This window comes from Plecotus auritus, assembly GCF_963455305.1.
Source record: "Plecotus auritus genome assembly, chromosome: X".
NCBI lineage: Eukaryota > Metazoa > Chordata > Mammalia > Chiroptera > Vespertilionidae > Plecotus > Plecotus auritus.
The window spans coordinates 45539742-45558252 of record NC_137784.1 but is presented as its reverse complement, the minus strand read 5'-3'; the positions used below and the strand labels follow the sequence as shown (position 1 = coordinate 45558252).

Sequence of the window (18511 nt, the reverse complement as noted above, 5' to 3'; positions counted from 1 at the left end):
TCAGGCAAAGACTTAAAGCCTCCAGAGACTGCCTTTGCCTACAGAGTGTTAGGATTCTGACTTGAATTGCCCTCCAGGCAATAGTCCTCAGGTGTGGTGAAACATTTTTTCAATAGGGTGGGACAATTGCTTCTGCCTGGAGGCTAAGTGTTATTTTTAATCTCTTAAATAGCCTCAGGGTAAGGTGTTTTCCAATAGGGTGTGTCAACTGTCTTCTACCGCCCCCCCCCCCCACAAGGCAAATGTCTATGTGGGAAAGATGTCCTCTGCTGTGTGAGGGAATGACTCAGCCCAAGAAACTTGGGGTGTCTTCCTTCTGAACTCTATCCCCTGAATCCCCAGTCCTGGCTTCTGCTCTCACAGCTCCAGTCCACTTCATCCTCTCTCTGCTGGAGCACAAAGTGGGTAGCTCCACAGGGAATTTTGTGTGTTGGCCCTTTAAGAGGGTGCCTGAATTTTCAGCTATTACTCTCTGCCAGACAGTACTCCACTGCTTTTCACAGCCAGCTGTTATGTGGGTACCTCCTCAGTTTTGATACTCTCTGCTAGGGGGGCCAGCTTTGGGATTAGATCCTAGAATTCTCAATGGCAACCCCCACAGCTGAGATATCTCTCCGGGACTTCAGTTGCTATCTGTGGGTGCCCAGCCCATCCTTTCAGGCCTCCGCCCCTCCTACCAGTCTCTATGTGGTCTCCACTTTTGGTCCTCAGGTATCAAGGTTCTCTCCTGCGAGTTTTCTGTTGATTATTCAGGAAGTTTTTCTGTGTTTTAGTTGTAATTCCAGTTTGTTCCTGGGAGCATGCCCACGCAGCATCCACTTACTCTTCCACCATTTTTAATCTCTGGAAAAATATTCTTAAAATACACTTAATAAAATACATTTTAAGTATACTTAATAAACTTATAAAATAATTATCTAAATTGGGACCATCAACATCTCTTTAACCTATCTTGCTGCTTTGCTCTAGATGAGAAAACAATGTCTTATTTAAAATCATACCTGTAATTGGTGCATCAGGTCGGGATTGCTCCTTTCTCCATGCAGGCACAAATACAGTAATATCTTTATGGCCTTTATCTAGAAACCAATCCACAGCTAGTTGTATTCCTCTGCAAGAGAACTCTTCTTTATTCCCATGGCTTTAGAAAGACAAAGAGTAAGATGAGAGGACTGACAAAAGGTAGGAAAGAAATACTTTAAACAGACTTTTTCTTAGTAGCAAGATATTAACATTTTCTTTCTTGATAATGCCAAAAATGTATTTTTAAAAAGAGGAAATAAAATTATTTTTATTCAGTCATTACAAATTTTGCCATTATTATACCTTCATTCAAGGTCACAGATGGTTAAAAACAACTCCCAATTTATTAATGATAGGTTATTTCCTATTACTACTTAAATTTTCTCTCTGCTATTTCTGTTCCTATTATAACCTTCTTTACAAAGACTTGGATATTCTCAACAGATGAAAAAGAAGAGTTGTCAGACATCAAGTTATATTACAAAGCCACTGTTCTGAAAACAGCCTGGTACTGGCACAAGAAGAGCTATACAGACCAATGGAACAGAACAGAGAACTCAGAAATCAACCCAAACCACTATGTTCAATTAATATTTGACAAAGGAGGCAAGGGCATACAATGGAGTCAAGACAGCCTCTTCAATAAATGGTGTTGGGAAAATTGGACAGGTACATGCAAAACAATGAGACCAGACCACCAACTTACACCATACACAAAAATATATTCAAAATGGATAAAAGACTTAAATGTAACATGGGAAACCATAAAAATTGTAGAAGAATCCATGGGCAGCAAAATAGAAGACATCCCATAGCAGTATGTTTACTGACACATCTCCTAAGACAATGGAAACTAAGGAGAAAATAAACAAATAGGACTACATCAAAATAAAAACCTTCTGCACAGCAAAAGAAACCATCAACAAATAACAAGAGAGCCCACTGCATGGTAGAACATATTTGCCAATGTTATATCTGATAAGGATTTAATCTTTAAAATTCATAGGGAACTCATACAACTTAACAAAAGGAAGGCAAACAATCCAATCAAAAAATGGGCAAAGGACTTAAATAGACACTTTTCGAAAGTGGACATACAGAAGGCCAAGAGGCATATGAAAACATGCTCAAAGTCACTAATCATTCAAGAGATGCAAATCAAAACAACAATGAGGTACCATCTCACACCTGTCAGAATGGCTATCATCAACAAATCAACAAATGACAAGTGCTGGCGAGGATGCGGAGAAAAGGGAACCCTTGTGCACTGCTGGTGGGAATGCAGACTGGTGCAGGCACTGTGGAGAACAGTATGGAGTGTCCTCAAAAAACTAAAAATGGAACTCCCATTTGACCCAGCAATCCCACTGCTAGGAATATATTCCAAGAAACTAGAAACACCAATCAGAAAGAACATATGCACCCCTAATGTTCATAGCAGCACAATTTACAATAGCTAAAATTTGGAAACAGCCTAAGTGCCCATCAGCAGATGAGTGGATTAAAAACCTTTGCTACGCCCTAACTGGTTTGGCTCAGTGGATAGAGCATCGGCCTGTGGACTGAAGGGTCCCAGGTTCTATTCCGGTCAAGGGCATGTACCTTGGTTGCAGGCATTCCCAGTAGGAGGTATGCAGGAGGCAGCTGATCGATGTTTCTCTCTCATCAATGTTTCTAACTCTCTAACCCTCTCCCTCCTCTCTGCAAAAAAATCAATAAAATATATTTTAAAAAATAAAATAAAAACCTTTGTTGCACCTACACAATGAAATACTACGCTGCTGTAAAAAAGAAAGAACTCTTACCATTTGCAATAGTATGGATGGAACTGGAGAGCATTATGCTAAGCAAAATAAGCCAGTCAGAGAACGATAAGTATCACATGATCTCACTCATTTGTGGAACATAATGAACAACATTAACTGATGAACAAAAATAGATCCAGAGTCATAGAATCATCGAACAGACAGTCAAACCTCAGAGGAAAGGCAGGGGAGGGTGGGCAGGGAGTATATGGGGGAATAAGAGATCAACCAAGGAACTTATATGCATATAAGCATAACTGATGGATGCAAACAATGGGGTGGTGAAGGCCGGGGCTGGTTGGTGAGTGCAGGCTGGGAGAGGACAATGTGGGGGGAGGGGGACATATGTAATATTTTCAACAATAAAGAATTTTAAAAATTAAAAATAAAGAAGAAGAGCTATCGCCCTAACCGGTTTGGCTCAGTGGATAGAGCGTCGGCCTGCAGACTGAAGGGTCCCAGGTTCGATTCCGGTCAAGGGCATGTACCTGGGTTGCAGGCACATCTCCAGTAGGGGGCGTGCAGGAGGCAGCTGATCAATGTCTCTCTCTCATCGATATTTCTATCTCTCTATCCCTCTCTCTTCCTCTCTGTAAAAAATCAATAAAATATATTTTAAAAAAATGAAGAAGAGCTATCACAAGGGATTTAGATAAAGTTTATATGGAGGATTAGTTGGAGATGAGTCTTAAGTACATATATTAAGCTTTAAAAAGAACATTGAAAGCAAAAAAGACACACATAAATGCTGACTGAAAATAGTTATCACATTTAATTAAATATAATACTCCAACAAAATCATATTATTGAAAATTTTAAGATATGAGAAATGCTTACAATCTATATATATAAAAGGCTAAGTGACAGTTGCATCCGAAACAACCAAACGAATGACTCAACAGGTTGTGTGGGTCAACCAGGCTGGCAGGGGGGTTAGTGAGGGGTGACTAAATGACTTAGCAGCAGGTTGCATGGGGCACCCAGGCCAGAAGGGGGGTTAGTGAGGGGCGACCAAACAACCGAGCAGCAGGCTGCGTGTGGTGACCAGGCCTGTGGGAGGGCAGTTGGGGGCGACCAGGCTGGCGGGGGGGTTAGTGAGGGGCAACCAAATGACTGAGCAGCAGGCTGTGTGGGGTGACCAGGCCTGCAGGGGAGGGCAGTTGGGGGTTACCAGGCCAGCAGGGGGGTCAGTGAGGGGCGACCAAATGACTGAGCAGCAGGTAGTTTGGGGCGACCAGGACAGCAGGGGGGTTAGTGAGGGGCAACCAAACAACCAAGCAGCAGGCTGTATGGGGTGACCAGGCCCACGGGGGGGGGGGCAGTTGGGGGTGACCATGCTGGCAGTGCGGGGCAGTAAGGGGCAACCAGGCCAGCGGGGGGTCAGTTAGCGATGACTAGGCCAGTGGGGGGAGCTGTTGGGGGCAACCAGGTCTGCAGCGGAGGCAGTTAGGGGAGATCAGGTGGGCAGGCAGGTGAGCAGTTAGGAGCCAGTGGTTCTGGATTGTGAGAGGGATGTCCGACTGTCGGTTTAGGCCTGATCCCCAGGACATCCCCCGAGGGGTCCCGGATTGGAGAGGGTGCAGGCTGGGCTGAGGGGACCCCACCCCCGTGCACAAATTTCATGCACCGGGCCTCTAGTATAATAATAAGAGAGAAAACAAAGGATACAGACTAGTATATATAATACAATCCCAATTTTGTAGAAAACAGTCTATGTATAAGTTTATTAAAATACTAAAAAATAGATATATCGAAATACTAATAAAATTGTTATTCTGTGTGAGAAGGTTCTAAGTGATTTATTTTCTTTCTCTAATTCTCAAATTCCTTCAAAATTAAGTATTTCTTTTAAAATTATGTCATGATACAAAAAGAGAAGACATTGTATCACAATTACTTGTAGGAACAAACACTGTAAAAAATTAACTTGATTGGAAATCAGAAGAGGGAAAATTAGCAGATGAATTGAAAAAATATATTTATTGTAATAATCTTTAAAAACTCACAAATGGTGTACTAGTCTGGCTGTGAAAATTCTGATCTCTTAGCATGAAATCTGGTGCTCTGACATATACATAAACCACAATAAACTACAGTAAGTTTAAACAGCTTAGATGGTAAAAACAAGTTGGCTTACAGGTAGCAATTCCATTGCAATAACTGATATTACCTGTGTAACAAGCCTGCTCAGAAGAAAAGAAACATTTTGCTATAAGACTAATTAAGACAATGTGATGGGGGCTCTCTTTAGATCCTCACTTGCTCACTGATAATCACTCAACTACAAGAGAAATTAGATGTAATTATCTTGGGTGGATTAATACATATTCTCAGGGGTCCCATTAATATATGCACTTCAAGAGTTTCCATTCTGATCAGGTACATGACAAAAATTTATTAAATGTCCTAACAAGGACATTTCCAAACATGTTAATCATGTTTAAAAGTCTCCAGTAAGTAAGTGAAATAAGCCAGGCAATGAAAGAAAAATACCACATGATCTCACTCATTTATGGAAAATAAAGAACATTATAACCTGATGAATAAAAAGATAGATACAGAGGCAGTAAAGCATCGAACAGACTGTCAAATTACAGCAGGAAGGCTGGGGAGTGTTGGGGAGGGAGGGAAATAGATCAACCAAAGGACTTGTATGCATGCATATAAGCACACCAATGCACACGACACTGGGGGTGGTGGGATGAGGGCATGCGACAGGGGCTAGGGGAGGCTGGAGGAAGGTCAATGGGGAATAAAAAGGAGATATATGTACTAATATATGTAATACTTTAAACAATAAAACAAAAAAATTAAATAAATAAATAAATAAATAAATAAATAAATAAATAAATAAAAGTCTCCAGTAAGTACCGTAAAGCAATTCTACTACTCTACTAAAAGTCGAAGCACTTAAGGTAAAAGAAAGAAAACATATTTAACTGCCAATATACTCCAAGGTAGGCTTAGGGACAGCTAGCTACCATTGATTGCTTCTAAAAAGTTGAACCGTGGGTAAATTGGGCAAGCCCATTGCTCTTAAATAGCGATTATACTGGCTTATAGGGAAGATGTCCAGTTGTGATTTTTCCCACTGCTATAATACTGGTAAGTATAAGAATAACATGAACTCTAAAAAAATCATCACAATTTCCATTAGAGGAGAAATTTGGAGAAATGGGATGAGATTTCATTTTACTTGGCTTTTCAGTGCTATAAAGTGTGCCCTCTCAAAAATAGTCTAAAACTAGGAATAAATACAAGAGTAACATTGGCTGTTGGATACCTCAACTTTATATTTTCTTGTTTAAAAATATTTTTATTGATTTCAGAGAGGAAGTGAGAGGGAGAGAGAGATAGAAACATCAATGATGAGAATTACCGATTGGCTGCCTCCTGCACACCCCCTACTGGGGACTGAGCCCACAACCTAGGCATCTGCCCTGACCGGGAATTGAACCGGTAACTTCTTGGTTCCTGGGTCGATGCTCAACCACTAAGCCACACCTGGCTGGGCTATATTTTCTACTCCCAAATTATTTATTTAAAATTATGTTTTATCATTATAAAAGTAATATATACTGATGGTAGAAATGTAGAAAATACTTAAAATATATATATATTTTTAAAAAAACCTGAAGGATCTATTTTATAACCACTTAGAGAGAAGAACTTCTCAATCAGCATTATCATGTTAAGGAAAATATAAAATACCTACAGCATTCCACTGAATATATATTAAAACCATGTCATTGGAGCATTCCATGAAGTGCATCAAATGTCCAATAGGAAGCAGAATTCACTTTCAACATTTACCAAGGTGGCAATGAAGACCTACATAAGGGTGCAATATGCAAAGTGAAATGCTCAATAAATGTTTAAGGAATGAATAAATAAAAAGAGTGAAAAATAAAGTAAAGCTTGCCAAGATGACTTGTTTTAGCCCATCCCACAAAGAGTCTCTTTGCAATTAAAAAAATACAGGGATCTAAAAGCCTATCTAAAAAACAATCTAAAAGCCTAGGATCTGCAAGTCACACAGTGTCTTGGTGACACTACATGTTACTTTGTCCAGTAAACTGGCTTAGGTACATATCATGATTCAGGTTACAAACCAAATTCTGCTTAGCAGATGGGTCACTAGCCTCTCCCTCTGAGCTTTTTAAAAAACAAGGTTCAAATATTTGGGCTTCTCCCATACTTAACAAAGAATATGGTAGCATTTACATTTGAAAGCCTTAATTCCCCTGAAATGGATTTTTCCTCCCAAAAGAACAGCTCGCAGAATGAATGTATCATTTAGTATCTTAGCATATATCAGTGTGTAAATCACAGGTACACCACCACTGCAAATATTAAACATATACTGCCAATGACAAACAAAGCATTATAATATCAATGCAGGCTTATCCAGCATGCTGAGAAAGAACAGATGTTATTATGTAGTTTGTCTAAGAAGTATGAATCATGATAAATTTACAGGTAACCAATGAGAAAAACCAAATTTAGATTAATGATACTAACAAATTTATAAGCTGACTGTGGCACTGAACTTTGACCATGTGAAATGTGATTGCAGAATAAATGGGACTCACCAGTAACTTACCTAGTCAAATAAGGGAAGAGATACTAACAAAGGCAAACAAAAGCATGTGGTCCACTATGCACTATTGTAATATACTCCTAAAAATAAGGTTCAGTATTATTTTTTGGTTTTGCTTTATTTAAATTGTGTAAGATATCTTTAATTTAGTAAAGCAACTTTTAAAAAAGACAATAGTTCATCTTCCTATCAGTATGACAGTTTGCTACTGGCACAAACTAGATATGTCAAAACAAATTACCTTGGTAATTAATTCATCATTATTTCTTTTAAAGTAAAAGAACCACATAGTATCCTTCATAATTATGAATCATTGACTAGATTTTATATCATCATGTACTCAAAGTCCTAAAGGAGCCCTGGGTTCTTCTCATCCCCACCTCCAAAACACAAAACCCTACACCCAGTCTAAGGTGTTTAGGGTTGTCTGCTTGAGTGTAACAGATCCCATGCTACTTCCTCTCAAGAATCACTCTAGGTTATGCCTATTAGGAGGGAAGCAGAATTACCCTTGACCCTTTGGAAAAAAAATCACCTTCTGCTTTCCACTGGCCTCACAGCATCATCATTGTTTTGTGTACAGAGCATTTAACTTCCTTGTTACCATGCTTCTAGTTTCCCCTCATTAAAACAGGAGAGATGTCTAGCCTGCTTTACCCACCTGGCAACGCTGCTGTCATGATTTAAAAGATTTTAAAAAGGAATTCTGTAAATGTATTATCTGCTACTAGGAGGAACGCCAAGTATTTTTAATAACACTAACAGCCATATACACTGAGTGGCCAGATTATTATGCGTTCAGAGATCATAATAATCTGGCCACTCAGTGTAGTGTTGCATGATATTGTTGAAGGGCAATGAAGTCAGTTTCAGGTTTTGATAAAAGCTTTGTTAATTATTACTTCTGCAAACTTAGACAGCTACTCAGTCTCTCTGAACCTGAGTCTCCTCACATGCAAAAATGAACTGAATTAGTCCATTCTTTCAGGGTTTTCAGTGAGGATTAGATTACATATGCAAAAAGACCTGGTACAAAATATATATTTATAAATGTTAGTTTAATTTCATTCATTTGAAGCCAGAAACTTAAGTTCAAGTGCTTACTTTGGTACTTACTAGCTATAGCAAGTGACCTCAAGGAAGTCACTTAACTTTGCTGAACTCTAGTTTTTGTCATCTGTAAAATAAAGTTGCTGTAAGGATTAAATAGAACTATATATTAAACTGTACCTTCAGTTAGTCTGTTAAGCAACTCCTGAATACAGCAATGGTATTGTTCATAAGAGCTACCTCTATTCCTGCTCCCTCATATCTCTGTGGGAGCATCCAATACTGTGCTATGTGATGTGGGGAAAACAAGGGAGGCATAAAACAATAGTGGGCATAGAAATTAGCATAATTTACATGGAGATTGTTAAAGAGACTTATGTAAATGCAGGAAGTGTGAGAGATAAAATCAAATGGGAGGAAGAAAAGGTCATATCACAGAATAAAAAATTTATTCTGATTGTGTACAGTCTAAGTATACCAGTGAACTCATCAAGCAATGATGGACTCAGTAGAAAGTTGGCTCCTGACCACTGGGAATGTTTAATCCAAACTTGGATGACAACTCATTTGAGAAACAGAAGAAGGAATTTCTAAGGCTCTCTGACATGCAATAAACAATTATACCAGAAAGTATAGAATGAAGTATGAAGGCATTCTTGGTTGTGTATTACTTTCCTATTGCTGATGTAATATTTAATGGCTTAAAACCATACCAATTTATTCTCTCATAGTTCAGGAAGTCAGAAGTCTAAAATTAAAATGTTGGCAAGGCTGTATTCTTTCTGAAGATTTCAGGGGATAATTCATTTCTTAGCCTTTTCAGCTTCTGAAAGTTGCCCACATTTCTTGGCTTATGGCTCCTTTTTTACATAACTCTATACTCTTCCTTCTGTCATTGCATTTCCTACCATTTATTCTGTTCCTGCTGTCTCCCTCACTCTTATAAGAACCCTTGTGATTATACTGAGGCCACCTTGATAACCCAGGATAATCTTCCATACCTCAAGATCCTTAACTCAATCATATCTGCAAAGCCCCTTTTACCATGTAAAATAATATATTCACAGATTCCAGGGATTAGGATGCAGACATCTTTATGGAGATATTATTCAGCCTAACATAAGTACTGCAGCTCAGAGACTATCACTGGGACCAGAAAAGTCAGAACGTTGTTTGTGGAGGTGGTACAACATGAAGGGTATGAAGATAAGGAGGAGGTCATCCTAGGTTGGGAAATGACATGAACACAAGTAGTGGGCATAGAAATCAACATAATTTACATGTAGATTTTTAAAGAGACTTATGTGATGCAATAAGTGTGAGAGATAAAATCAAATGGGAGGAAGAAAAGGTCATATCACAAAGCCAGGCAAAGGGATTCAAATTTGGTAGAATGGTGATCAGGAGTTACTGTTAAGTTCCCAAGAATCCACTCAAGTCACATTATAAAAGCAATATTTTCTGAATGATTGGTCCAGCCAAGTACAGGTGGGAGAGGGAACTCCAAGAAAAACAAAGGCTAAATGGTTATGTCTTCTCTGAAGCATCACTGGTGTCTAAGCTGCTTTCAGCATACCTGAAAAAAAAAAAATTGGCAACCATTTCAAAAGAGAAAGAAAAAGCCAGGGCAGAATCATTTTAGCCTCTGTACACTTAGAGGAGCACAAGCTACAGACAATAACCAAGGGCTTCTCATAGTCTTTGGCAAAGGAAGATAATTTCTATGAGCTCAGGGCACTTTTAAAGAAAGAGAGAGAAAATATACCAGTCTTACCTCATTGCCACATTACTTCCATCAATGACAACTGGCCTCAAATTGTCACTGCTGTCTATTTCAATTTCAAGAGACAGTTCAGGGCTTGCAATCTCTCTGGAGCTGGGCCCCCGAGGCACTAACAGACTCAAGTTGACCTGCCCTTCCGAATCACCTTTATTCCCAAGTCTGACAAGCTCTGCCAATACATCATTAATAAGTGATTCTGGGCCCAGCTTGTTCAGCACTGATTGAATCTGTTCCTCTGCATAGCCCAGCTTTAGAGCAAAATCTACCTTGGCTTGGTATTCTTTTTCCAAGTCAACCTTCCCATCCTGTAGAATGCTGCTCTGGGAGAAGCTTGGGCAATCTAGGCAGGGTGATCTACAGAGCTGGCGGTGTGGCTTGGAGGGAATCTCCTTTTTCTTCAACCGAACAACTCCAGGTTGGCAGCTATTGTCACTGCTGTTGCTGCTCTTAAGGCTCATCTGTTCAGGGTCACTTTCAGAGCTCATCCACTCTTCAGAATCAGCATTGCCCTGTTCTGTGCTGTCTTGGTTAGGTGGCTGCTTCTCTTCTTTGGAGGCACTCTTCTTCATTTTTGGTGTCTCCACTGCAGCCGTGGCCGTCATCCCGTTTAGTAGGTCTGAGATCTAATCAACTCTTTTTCTTTTTAGCCTGCTTGGAACCCACGTACAGTGGCATTTCTTTGTGGTACAGTGTGGTGGTAGTGGTGGTGCAAGAGTTTGTCTGTTTGGTTTGGTATGTTCAGATGTTACCAGTCCCTGCAAATGAACACACATACTACAATCATATTTAGTAAAATTCTGGAAAAGCATTTTAGAATATAGTGATTTCTTCTTAAGAAACTACAGGTTGTCTGACATTTTATTTTCTACTTAAAATAGTTGGACTCGCCTTGCATAAAAATATAGAGTTTTAAATTATGTAATAATTCTAGACATAAGTCTTTCTGTGGTGGCAATAATGCTATAATCCCCACCCCCCCAAAAATCACAGCTAAAGTTAACAGCTTATCACAACTTAGAGAAACAGAAACATGGCACTTCAACAGGGTGCAAATTATATATATATATATATATATATATATATATATATATATATATATATATATATATATCAAAGGACTCTCTCTCTTCCTTTATGCCAGGTAAGTGGTCTAGATCCCACACCAGATCCTTCTTTAAGAAAATATAACACACAACTTTTTTTTGTTAATCCTCACCCAAGGCCATTTTTTCCATTAATTTTTAGAGAGAGTGGAAGGGAGGGGGAGAAACACACAGAGAAAAACATTGATGTGAGAGATACACATTGATTGGTTGCCTCCCACACATGCCCTGACTGCCGACTGCAACTGAGGTACTTGCCCTTGACTGAAATCAAACCTGTGACTCTTCAGTCTGTGGGCTGACGCTCTAACCACTGAGCAAACCAGCTAGGGCCACCAGATCCTTCTTGCTATAGTTGAGCTCCACTCTTGAAGAGTACAACTTTTCCAGCACTACTCTATGCAAAATATCAGGGACCTCATCTACTGGGGAAATTAGAAAACAATTAAAATAGTTTTCAAGCCATTGAAGCAGGCTAGAAGGGTAACAAATAGAGAGGTGTGCTCCAGATAAGGAAAGGTTTGTGCACAATCATGAATTGTATCTGAAGCCTCTTTTATTTGTTGTACTGGTAATTGTTTTAATTATATTGTAAAAGAAAGAAAATCAACTCAACTTGCATGAAAAACTAGAACATTTAAAAATATATAAATTACAGAAGAGAATCAGAGACAACTTTATTTCTAAACTTCTCTCATCTACCTGGTAGGTTTGAGTTCTAAACTTGCCAGAGTATTTATTTCAATTTGAGCATTGCTTTGCTGATATGTAAAGTGAGGATATTGGTAGTTACCTCACAGGGTAAAGATTACATACAATGAGTAAGAAAAGTGTTTAGAAAAGTGAACAGAACATGGTTAGGTTCTCAAATTATATAAAGGGTGCAATAGACACCACCAAGGGTTCAGTTAAAAAAGAAGAAGACTAACCATAATGGAAGGCTATAGACATGTGAGCACTGACAAGCTCTTCAGATAGTAGCTGTGCTTGAGAAGGCTAACCCCTATTTTGTAAAACTACTGTTTGGAATTCTCTGCTATTTTTTAGATTACCTCTTATTCTAAAAAAAATAACATTGCTTTCTAGCCTGCTTTAACCTGCTTGAATAATGAGGAAGATAAACTTAACTGTCTGACCTTGTAGGCAAGAGACTAGATATGCCCATTCTCTCAATGCCATGCCAGGTGTATTTTTAATTGGATAGAACTGTGTAGTTTTCAAGGCCAGCAGCAAGATAACCACTAAGCGCACATAGGGCTGGCTCTTTAATAAAAAGGGCAGCTCTGCTTGTAGCTTTGCTTAGAATTTGAATTCATTTTCTCTAAGCCCACCGCGGTGAATAAGGTGTGACTCCAAACTCTCTGAGCATTGCTTGATTTATTCCGGTTTTCTGTAACATGCTCACTAATCTAAAACTAGACTATCTGTATAATCAGTGTACTAGGGTAATCCAGTTACACTTCAATCTTATTTACACAAAAAAGAAGAAAAGTTACCAGTAGTTCTAAGAATAATATGGACAACTACATGCTTACTTAGAAGAGTCACATTTGAAAACATCATATGCACACAGAATTGACATCTGATAACTGACATTCAGACAGCATATAACTTCTCTAATGATTATACTAGTACTTATGACTTCAATATTTTATTTAATGAATTAGCCAACACATAGACACCCATTTCACTTAGACTATTCCTTTTATAAGTTCCACATTAACTATCTGACTTAAATTTTTATTCTCTTCAAAATAATTTCTAGGACATTGAGATTTCTGCCCTGAATTTATTCAAAGCTCCAAAATCACTTAAAACAACTGTTTAGCCCCAGACAGTGTTGCTCATTGTTTAATTTTATATCATGTCAGGCAAAGGATTGTGGGTTCAATTCCTGGTCAAGGGCACATATCTGGGATGAAAGTTCATTCCCCAGCCCCAGTAGGGGCAAGTGCAGAAGGCAACCCATTGATCCTTCTCTCTAGAAACAATCTCTCTCTCTCTCTCTCTCTCTCTCTCTCTCTCTCTCTCTCTCTCCCCCCATCTCTTCCACTCTCTCTAAAAAAATCAATGGAAAAAATATCGTTGGGTGAGAATTAACAAAAAACAAAACAAAAACAACAACTGTTTATAAGACTAAATATATATTTTTGTGATAAATGAGAGGTACCTGTAAAAGACATGTTTGAATTCTCTTAGCTAGTGGAGCATAGAATGTTTTTCTCCTTCTCTACTACCTGTCCAAATTCACATTGGTGTGAGCATCTTTACCTTGTTCACATAGACATACAATAGCAAATTTAAACTCAGGAAAATCCTACAACATAGTAAATCCTCATTGAAATTACTAGTTATTATTGTGAAATTTTCCTACTCAATAACCTAAAGTAGAAGAAAAATAAATGACTTAGCATACATAAACATGGATTTACTATCCAAAGCCTTCAGCAATATAATTTTTTAAAAGTTGTTTTTATCTGTCCTAGAACCTATGTAGGTGTATAGGTGTCATGTATATTTTGTTATTGTTTTGTTTTACAATGCAAACCTCTTGAGGTAAAGATTGCAGGAATATCTTTTTATGAACAAGAACAACATATATGCATACCCAATAGATACAAACAATAGTTTTGTGAAGGCCAAGGGAGAGTGAGGCAGGGATGAGTGAAGGTGGGAAAAGGGGGAAAGGGGGACACATGCAGTAATGTCAACATTAAAAATATTTTTAAATCACTTTACTTTTTTATTTTTTGTTAATCCCTACCCGAGGATACTTTTCCTTTGATTTTTAGAGAGAGTGGAAGTGGGCGGGGGGGAGGAGAAACATCGATGTGAGAGAGACACATCAATTGGTTGCCTCCCACATACAGGATCAAACTTGCAACCCATATATGTACCCTTGACTGGGAATTGAACCTGCAACCCTGTGGTGCTCAGGCCATTGATAACCACTGAGAGTACTAGCCAGGGCAACATACAAAAAATTTAATTAAAAAAATTCCCTTTGACATTTCTTGTAGTGCCCATTTGGTGGTAATGAACCACTTTGGCTGTTGCTTGTCTGGGGAAATCTTGGTCTCCCCTTCAGTTCTGAATAGTGGCCTTGCTGGTTGGAGTATTTTTGGTTGTAGGTTTTTGTCTTTCATCATGTGGAATATATTGTGCTACTCCAAAAAACAAACAACAACAAACAAAACAAATGAAAAAAGAACAGCCACTGAGTGCCAGACACTATGATAAGTTCTGGATATAGGAAAAAAAACGAGAACTGATCCTGTCCTCAAAGAACTTGCAAAGTAATAAAAACATTGGCTAGAGTGGCCCTAGAAAGTGCTGAAACACAATTTTATACATTCCAATTGTAGTCCAAACTGGGACACTTTGGGGAATGAAAGGAGGAGTGTTAATTATTATGTCAGAACACTAGTCAAACCTGAGGTCTGGTCACTCCTTCAAGTTACTTGAAAATTTCCATTGATATACAGAAGAGGAAATGGTCAATGGGGTTGTAGATTAGAGTAGTGGGGTTATAGAATGGGGTAAGAATGTCACTCCTGTGCCATAGCAGCATAACACAGTACTTGTCCAAGACTTTGAAAAGAGCCTTCCAGGAAGATGCACTCTGAAGGTTGCAACTCTGTGCAGCACCCCAATCACCCTGTGAGACTAAGCTTAGTATGACAGGGAGTGGTGGTTGAATGTATTAAGAAAAAAAATTCAGGAATGATATAATATTAAAGTTATTTTTGACTTATTAATTAAGTACCAGAAAATGTGTCAGGGGCTGAGGATATAAAAGTGCTTATAGTGGTAGTGGTGGGGAGTGGACCCAGACAATCCTATATAATAAAGAGGTAATATGCAAATTGACCATCACACCTCGCATAAGATGGCTGCCCCCATGTGGTCACAAGATGGCCGCCACAAGATGGCCAGCAGGGGAGGGCAGTTAGAAGTGACTGGGCCAGCAGGGGAGGGCAGTTAGGGGCAACCTGGTTGGCAGGGGAGGGCAGTTGGGGGCGACCAGGCCAGCAGGGGAGGGCAGTTGGGGGTGATCAGGCTGGCAGGGGAGCAGTTACGTGTCAATCAGGCTGGCAGGGGAGTGGTTAGGGGGTGACCAGGCTGGCAGGCAGAAGTGGTTAGGGGCAATCAGGCAGGCAGGCAGGCGAGTGGTTGGAAGCCAGCAGTCCTGGATTGTAAGAGGGATGTCCGACTGCCGGTTTAGGCCCTATCCCACAGGTATATACAAATATATATTATCTATAATATAAAAGTGTAATATGCTAATTAGACCAGACGACCTTCCGGATGACCTTCCAGACTAAGCCACGGCACCACGGGGACTGAGGCAGAGGCAGCTGCCGCGGTATAGGGCCTATACTGGCAGTCGGACATCCCCCAAGGGGTCCCAGATTGGAGAGGGTGCAGGCTGGGCTGAGGGACACCCCCCATGCACAAATTTTGTGCACTGAGCCTCTAGTAATAAAATAATCACATAATTAATAATTACAAACTGTGAAAAGTGATTAAGAGACAGAGAAAGACAAATACTGCATTTTACTTGTATGTGAAATCTAAAAAACAAATAAACAAACAAAACAAAAACAGACTCAGAGAAACTGATAACAAACTGAGAATTGCCAGAGGAGAGGAGGGTATTGGATGAGTCAAAAAAGGTGAAGGAGAATATAGTCAATAATACTGTGATAACTTTGCAGGGTGACAGATGTTTACTAGACTCAATGTATTGATCACATCATAAAGTATATAAATGTCTAATCACTATGTTAGACATTTGAAATTAATGTACACCTGAAATTAATATAATATTAGAGGCCCGATGCACTAAATTCATGCAAGGGTAGGCCCTCATGGCCCTGGCTACAGCGGCCCTCGCGGCCCCAGCTGACTTGGTCCTCCTGGCCCCTGCTGCCTCACAGCCCCGGCTGCCTCATGGCCCTGCCCACTGGTCATTCCGGAAGGTTGTTCTGTAGTCCGGTCTAATTAGCATATTAGCTCTTTGTTATATAAGATTGTATGTCAACTATAGAGAGCTATGAGTTGAGCCTTAAAGGAAAGAGTAACAAATTTCTGGGCAAGGAAATATTTTTAAAATTATAAGTACATGAAGATTAATATGTTATTGTGCCTTAGTCAAAACCTCATGCCTAATAAGCAGTGATAGATAAAAGCATTGAGGATAACTAACAGAAAGTAGTTACTTTTGCCCAACAATGAAGTTAGTGGGAAGAAAGTTTCAAATATAATGTTCTAGCATGTACTTATGACAGGTGTTGAAAGAGTTTTTATCTTTCATTGTTATTGATTGAAAAAAATCACAAATAAATGAACTAATGACTGGCATACTGTGGAAAATAACATTAGTCAGATGAAATTATAGGACCAGATGTAATTTGTTTAAAAAAAGCCATGTATTATAAGTACAGAACTTGCCTATAATTTGTTTTCAAATATGATTAAGCAAATGATTGAAAACTTACATTTGAATCTAAAATAGCAGAGAAACCTATGCAGGGAAAAGCTACCAATTGTGACCTCAAGAAATTTCCATCAAGAAAAAAAAGAAAACACAGAGAAACCAAGATGGCGGCATAGGTAAGCACCTAAACTGCTGCCTTGCACAACAATTTCAAAACTACAACTAAAAGACAGAACAGACACCATCCAGAACCACAGGAAAGCTGGCTGAGTGAAAATTCTACAACTAGAAGGAAAGAGAAAAGCTCACAGAGAATTGAAAGTACGGCAAAGGGTCTTTGTGAGCGCAGAGAGGAAGGGTGGCTGAGAGCCTGGCTGACTTTCTCTGGCGGAAGGGGGAAGGAAGCCCCAGACCACACTGAACCCCAGTTCTGACTGCACTGAACCCCAGTCCCAGGCGAAACCCCGTGGACCCAGGCTCATACAGGGGGAGTCTGGACTGTCAGGTAGAGAGAAAGGCACCCAGAGACTCGGAGACCCGGGAGAGACCAGGGGAGCCCCAGTGGGCAGGGGACTGGAGGCACGCACGCCAGTGTGCACAAAGGCTGTGGAAGTTGCCACAGGCTTTCCCTAGCAGAAGGGAGTAGGAAGCTCCTGATTCCACTGAACCCCAGTTCTGCCTGCACTGAACCCCAGTTCCAGGCGAGCCCCTGGGTACCCATGCTCTTATGGGGGGAATCTGGACTCTTGGGCGGAGACTTGGGAGCCGGGGAAGGCAGAGGTCTGGAGGTGTGCGCGTGCCAGTGTGCACAAAGGCTGCGGAGGTTGGCACAGTCTTTCCCTAGTGGAAGGGAGTCAGAAGCTCCTGACTGCACTGAGCCCCAGTTCTGACTGCACTGAACCCCAGTTCCAGGTGAGCTCCTGGGACCCACGCTCTTGTGGGAGGAATCTGGACTCTCGGGCAGAGACTCGGGAGCCGGGGAAGGCAGAGGTCTGGAGGCGCATGTGCGCAAGGGCAAGGATGACTGGAAGCCAAGACAGTCTGCTCCGCCCTGAGACTCCACCCGATCCAAGCTGAGCACAGAGGCTATTGCAATTTGGCAAGTCTAATCCTATAAGGCTGTCTCCAGCACCGAACTTCTCCCAGCGTACACACAGCTGATCCTTACAGCCAACTGGCCTGGAGGTCAATTCCTCCCAGTGATACCAACAACAATCAAGACTTAACTACAACAAGGCTGTACACACAGTCCACAAAGGGGTGCACCAAGAGTGTCCACCTCAGGTTAACTGGGGAGGCCGACCCACTGGGCCATATAGGAAACCTAGCACACAAATCTACCCTACCAACTCAGGGAAGCAGTGAAAATGCAGCGTCAAAGAAACAGATCACAAACGAAAGAAATGGAGGAAAACAAACGACTGGATATAGAATTCAAAACCACAGTTATAAGGCTTTTCAAGAATATCCTAGAAAAGGCCGATAAATATAACGAGACCCTTGAAGATATGAAAAAGGGCCAACTAGAAATTAAACATACACTGACTGAAATAAAAAATATTATACAGAGACCCAAAAACAGACTAGAGGAATACAGAATCAAGTCAAAGAATTGAAATACAAAGAAGCAAAAAACACTCAACCAAAAAAGCAAAAAGCAAAAAAAAATCCAAAAAGTTGAAGATAGTGTAAGAAGACTCTGGGCCA

General features: G+C 40.1%; 1 protein-coding gene across 2 annotated transcripts in view; it reads right to left on the bottom strand.

The window, feature by feature from the left end:
- The window catches only part of ZC3H12B (zinc finger CCCH-type containing 12B), a gene marked incomplete at its 3' end in the record, with an annotated part of 330007 nt that overhangs the window by 15098 nt on the left and 296398 nt on the right, over positions 1–18511 (bottom strand). For both annotated transcript variants that reach the window (XM_080652972.1, XM_080652973.1), the window contains exons 4-5: positions 10253–11016; positions 1002–1141 (exon numbers count right to left, since the gene is read on the bottom strand). In XM_080652972.1, coding sequence (XP_080509098.1) covers positions 1002–1141; positions 10253–10863 — 751 coding nt within the window. In that variant the 5' untranslated portion in view covers positions 10864–11016. The remainder of the gene's footprint in view (positions 1–1001; positions 1142–10252; positions 11017–18511) is intronic.